Source organism: Phoca vitulina, unplaced genomic scaffold (genome assembly GCF_004348235.1).
Source record: "Phoca vitulina isolate PV1807 unplaced genomic scaffold, GSC_HSeal_1.0 scaffold7, whole genome shotgun sequence".
Taxonomy (NCBI): domain Eukaryota; kingdom Metazoa; phylum Chordata; class Mammalia; order Carnivora; family Phocidae; genus Phoca; species Phoca vitulina.
In genome coordinates, this window is record NW_022589710.1 from 10,908,447 (window position 1) to 10,914,903 (window position 6,457).

At 38.7% G+C, this 6,457-nt stretch overlaps 1 protein-coding gene across 1 annotated transcript in view; it reads right to left on the bottom strand.

Annotated features, from left to right (window-relative positions):
• Nucleotides 1-6,457, bottom strand: part of SNX6 (sorting nexin 6) — a 55,383-nt gene that overhangs the window by 10,003 nt on the left and 38,923 nt on the right. The window contains exon 11 of the mRNA XM_032404934.1: nucleotides 4,085-4,171. Coding sequence (XP_032260825.1) covers nucleotides 4,085-4,171 — 87 coding nt within the window. The remainder of the gene's footprint in view (nucleotides 1-4,084; nucleotides 4,172-6,457) is intronic.

Here is a 6,457-nt window from a genome sequence, read left to right on the forward strand (position 1 = left end):
CAGACTGTTTTCTAAAGCGGCTGCACCACTACATTTCCAATGACTCTGTATGAGGGCTCTCATTTCTTCCCATCCTTGGCAACACTTACCTGTCTTTTTGATTAAAGCCACCTAGTGGCTGTGAAGGGGTATCTCACTGTGGTTTTGTTTTGTTTTTAACAATTTTATTTTTTAAGTAATCTCTATACCCAGTGTGGGGCTGGAACTTACAACCCCAAGATCAAGAGTCGCATGCTCTACCTACTGAGCCAGCCAGGCATCCCTTGCTGTGGTTCTGATTTGCATTTCCCTGATAGCTAATGTTGAGCATCTTTTTATGTATTCACTGGCTATTTGTATATTTTCTTTGGAGAAAGGTTTATTCAAGTCCTTTGCCCATTTTTTAATTGGGCTATTTGTCTTTTTACTGAGTTATAACAGTTCTTTATATTTTCTGGATACCATTTGCTTATTAGGGACTCGTATGATTTGCGAGTATTTTGTCCCAGTCTATGGGTTGTCTTTCCACTTTTCTTCACAGTGTACTTTGACACACACAAGTTTTTAATTTTAATAAAGTCCGTCCAATTTATTATTTTTTCTTTGGTTGCTGTACTCCTGGTGTCACATCTGAGAAACCAATGTCCAATCAGAGGTCAAAAAGATTTACATTGTTTTTTTCTAAAAATGTTATAGTTGTTACATTTAGGTCTTTGATCAATTTTGAGCAAATTTTTATACACAGTATGAGGAAGGGGTCTAACTTTATTTTCATGGACTATTCAGATGACACAGTACCATTTGTTGAAAAGTCTATTCTTTTCCCCCCAAAACTGTCTTAGCACCTTGTTAAGAATCAATTGACTAGGGGCGCCTGGGTGGCTCAGTCATTAAGTGTCTGCCTTTGGCTCAGGTCATGATCCCAGGGTTCTGGGATCGAGCCCCACATCGGGCTCCCTGCCCAGAGAGAAGCCTGCTTCTCCCTCTCCCGCTCCCCCTGTTTGCATTCCCTCTCTAGCTGTCTCTCTCTCTGTGTCAAGTAAATAAATAAATAAATCTTTAAAAAGAAAAGAAAAGAAAAAAAGAATCAATTGACTGGGGCGCCTGGATGGCTCAGTTGGTTTGCCTTTGGCTCAGGTCATGATCCTAGGGTCCTGGGATCAAGCCCCACACAGGTCTCCCTGCTCAGCAGAGAGTCTGCTTCTCCCTCTCAGTCTGCCCCTCCCCCAGTTTGTGTTCACATATGCTTTCTCAAATAAATAAATAAAATATTAAAAAAAAGCAGCCAATGTGAAAAGGCCCAACTATATGACATTCTGGAAAAGGCAAATCTATGGAGATGTCACACACACACACAAAATCAACAGGGCTTAAGGGGAAAGAGGATGAATAGTGGAGCACAGAGGAGTTTTGGGGCAGTGAAAGCTATTCTGTATGATACTTATAATGGTAGATACGTATCATTACACATTTCTTCAAACAAAAAACAATGTGTAACACTAAGAGTGAGCTCTTGTGTAGACTATGGTCTTTATTGTTTGGCTTCTTTCACTCAGCAAAATTATTTTGAGATTCTTCCATATTGTTGCATGTATCCATGGTTCATTCCTTTTTACCATGGAGTAGGATTCCACTGTATATATCCACCACAATTTACCCATTCAGCTGCTGGTGGACATTTGGGTTGTTGCCAGTTTTCAACTATTACAAATAAAGCTGCTGTGAATATCCGTGGGGACACATGCTCTCAAATACCCAGGACTAGAATGACTGGACCACAGGATAGATGTATGTTTAATTTTTTAAGAAATTGTAAAACTTTTCCAAAATATTGTATCATATTCCAACTAACAGGGTGTGAAAGTTCTAGTTGCTATAATTTTTGTCAGAATTTTTCATTTTAGCCAAATTCTTGTTAAGGGGCGCCTGTGGTGAGGGGCGCTGGGTGGCTCAGTTAGTTAGTTAAGGGGCCGACTCTCAATTTCGGCTCAGGTCATGATCTCAGGGTCCTGGGATCGAGCCCCCATGATGTGCTTCACGCTCAGTGGGGAGTCTGCCTGAGGATTCTCTCTCTCACTGCCCCCTCCACATGTGCACATGCATGCTTTCTCTAATATAAATTAAAAAATCTTTTTTTTTTTTTTAAGATTTTATTTATTTGAGAGAGAGAATGAGACAGAGAGAGAGAGCATGAGATGGGGGAGGGTCAGAGGGAGAAGCAGACTCCCTGCTAAGCAGGGAGCCCGATGTGGGGGATCATGACCTGAGCCGAAGGCAGTCGCTTAACCAACTGAGCCACCCAGGCGCCCCTAAATAAATAAATCTTAAAAAAAGAAAAAAAAAAAGGTGTGTGGTGATATCTCATGAGTTTTTTCCCCCAGCTGTTTAATAAATATTGAGTATTTTTTAAACAGCTATTTCCTTATTTAATTACTCACCTACATGCAAGTATAGTTGGCACCCAGAATTACATTAGTTTCAGGTGTCCACCAGTGATCTGCCAGCTCCATGTTATGCTGCGCTCAGCACAAGTGCAGCGACCCTGTGACACCATACAACGCCATCACACTACCGCTGATTCCTGTATGCCCTCTGCTGCACATAGTTTTAATTTTTGCAATTAAATTTCAATTCCTTCTTGTGGTCACTAAGAAATTTGGATTTACTTTTAAAGCCATGTTCTAAAAAGTTATGTATTCACAACTATAATATTATAATAAAATAATGAATTTAAGGTCCTTAAAGTGAATAATTCATTTTATCCCTGCCCACCCAATGTAAACGGTTTATAGGACACAATTGGATAAAATAATCTGATATGGATAGTATATTTACAAGTACCTAAGTCCTCAAAGTTAAAAAGGTTATTTATAATTTCTTTTAAGTTTATTTATTTATCTCTTCACTCAACATAGGGATTGAACTCACAACCCCGAGATCAAGAATCAAATGCTCTTCCAACTGAGCCAGCCAGGCACCCCTATAATTTTTTTTAAGTAAGCTCTATGCCCAACATGGGGCTTGAACTCATGACCCCAAGATCAAGAGTTGCATGCTCTACCAACTAAGCCAGCCAAGTGCCCCAAGGGTTATTTATGATTTGATAAGAAATGAAAAATTGGTGTTCAAAGCACCACTGATCACATGGGAATTTTCTGTACAATGTATCAATTCATAAATTAACACTGAATTTATAATACCTTTTTTTTTCCTTAAAGATTTTATTTATTTATTTGTCAGAGAGCAGACAGTACAAGCAGGGGGAGTGGCAGAGGGAGAGGGAGAAGCAGGCTCCCCACTGAGCAGGGAGCCAGATGTGGGGCTCGATCCCAGGACCCCAGGATCATGACCTGAGCCAAATGAAGGCTTAACTGACTGAGCCACCCAGGTGCCCTGAATTTAGAGTATCTGAGCCACTGAGTTTTTAGTGCCTTTTCAGATGTTTCTGTTAAACATTTTTTGGATTCGTAAGAGTTTTAGTCTTGCAGGTAGACAGACTTCCAAAAGGAAATTTGAGTTACCTTAAAATAAAACATATCCTGGTTTTACAGCTCTCTCACCTACAATAGAGGACTTAGGAATCCTTTAGCTACACCGACTGTTATTTGGGGGTTTTACTTCTTGTTTTGTAGGCATTTTATCTGAATGAATATACCAAATTCATTAAAAAAAAAAAATAGTTCTAGATTATACTATATCAGAAGTTTATAGAGGAGGGGCGCCTGGGTGGCTCAGTCGTTAAGCATCTGCCTTTGGCTCAGGTCATGATCTCAGGGTTCTGGGATCGAGCCCCGCATCGGGCTCCCTGCTCAGCAGGTGGCCTGCTTCTCCCTCCCCCACTCCCCCTGCTTGTGTTCCCTCTCTCGCTGTCTCTATCTCTGTCAAATAAATAAATAAAATCTTAAAAAAAAAAAAAGTTTATAGAGGAAACTTTTATGTGGGGTTCCTTGACCAACAATCTGTAAAAGGAGAACAAAAAATTCACACGTGAAAATCTAATTTAAAATCAAGAGATAATCATTAACAATCTTAAGCCTAACAACCTCTAAAGAGATGGCTTTTTGTAAAATAGTCCATTTTAAAAAACAATGAACAATCAAATTACCTTAGCAGCTTGAGATTCCCTTAAGTAATATTTTAAAAGGTCGGAAAGTTTGAGGTCCTCATCAGCAGACACTCGTGCTTCTATTTTCTGAAAAAGGGGAAAATAATCCGCCATTTAATTAGCACTTATATTCTACAGCCAATGTTTCTTTCATAATTACTGTAAAAAAAAAATTAAAGTTACAAATGACTACAGTATCCATTCCTATTTAATCTAATTTTCCTTGCCTTCTCCTTTCTACTAGCCTATTACTGTACTTCAGGACTTTGACCAAAAATGAACAGAAAAAAGAATGAAATCAAATGAGATTAGTGAATTTATGGAAGGACTCTATGTTTGACTCAAGTTCTTGGCAATAATGAGTTTCAATATTATCTTTCAGCATCACTAATTACATGTACATTACTAATATACACTTATTACATCTCTTGTTACATCATTTCAATGACATGTACACATGATTTCAAAGTGATAAAGGATGGGGCTCAAGGGTGGCTCAGTCAGTTAAACATCCGACTCTTGATTTCAGCTCAGGTCATGATCTCAGGGTTGTGAGATGGAGCCTGTGTTGGGCTCCACGCTGTGTGTGGAGCCTGCTTAAGATTCTCTCTCCCTCTCCCTGTGCCCTTCCCCCGAAATAAAAATAAAATGATAAAGGCTAACAATGAAAGACTAGGTAATTCAAATCAATCTTCCTACTGGTAACAACCAGAAAACGTAGTCAAAACATTAACAAAATGTGCCTGAAGACACAAAAGAGTAGTAAACAGATGTGGTTAGTTTGAGTTGGGATAAAATGGGAAGCAGCCATGTCAGACTAAAAAGATGAAACTATTCAATTCAGTTTGGAGAGACAGAAAATTAAAAAAGATGTATTATGTCAACCAAATACAATATAGGGACCTTGTTTGAATCCCAGCTCAAATGAACTCCACTGTAAAAAGCCATCTGAGGCAAATGGGAGCATCTATATACTCAATATTTGATGATTTAAGGGGAAATCATTGATAATTGTATTGATTATATTAAAAATTTAAAAAAGTGTTCATTTTTAAGATTTTATTTATTTGAGAGAGAGGGAAAGAGAGAGAACATGGGTGGTGGGGAGGGGCAGAAGGAGAGGGAGAAGCAGACTCCCTGCGGAGCAAGGAGCCCAACGCAGAGCCTGATCCCTGGACCCTGGGATCACGAACCCGAGCCAAAGGCAGGTACTCAAATGAGTCACCCAGGCGCCCCATGACTATATTAAAATTAATTCTTATCTTTTTAAAAAAGAGATATGCACAAAGGGCAGAAAAAATGAATATGGACTTTTTGGGAAAAAGCACTTTAAGCAATGTAGAAAATGTTAACATTCAGGAAATCTGGGTGACACATGTACAGGAATTCTTTGTACTATTCTTTTTTAAAAAAATATTTTATGTATTCATTTGAGAGAGAGAGAGAATGAGTGGAGGGGAAAGGCAGAGGGAGAGGGAGAAGCAGACTCCCCACTGAGTAGTGAGCCTGACGTGGAGCTCTATCCCAGGACCTTTGAGATCATGACCTGAGCCAAAGGCAGACGCTTAGCCATCTGAGCCACCCAGGCTCCCCTCTTTGTACTATTCTTGCAACTTTTCTGTAAGTCTGAAATTACTGTTGAAATAAAGTTAAAATTTAAAAACCCTGCACATCCAGCAGGATAACTAAAATAAAAAAGATAAGTATTATAAGCTTGTGTAGCAATCCAATGCTCACATTTATTCTGGTAGGAATGTAAATTGGTACAATCACTTTGGGAAACAGTTTGGCACTGTCTATGAAAGCTTTTCACATGGAAACCCTATGACCCCTAATTCTCCCCCTGGTTATACACACCCAACAGAAATACATACTTATTTTCAGCTGAAGATATGCAAGAATGGTCTTAGAAGTACTATTTGTAAACAGCCACAAACTAGAAACTGTCCAAATGCCTACCAATAGTAGAACAGATGAGTAAATTTACGTATATTCTTGCAAAGGAAAGCTATATAGCAAGAAGAATGAAGGATCTATACAAACATGCAACAACATGGATGAATAGTATGGACGTAATGTTGAGTAAATGAAACCAGACATAAAAGAATACATACTGCATAAAGCATTTATATAAAATATGAAAATAAAATTAATCTCTGCCGTTAGAAGCTAAGGTAGTGGTTACCCTTGCAGGAGGCGGTGACTCAGAAAGCAGGTGAAGAGGGGCAGGGCATCTGGGTTGCTGGTAAGAATTCTATATCTTGATCTAGGTGTTCATTATATGAGTGTGTAAAATTTGCATAATTTCACTGAGCTGTATACTTCTTTTTTTTTTTTTAAGATTTTGTTTATTTATTTATTTGAGAGAGAGAG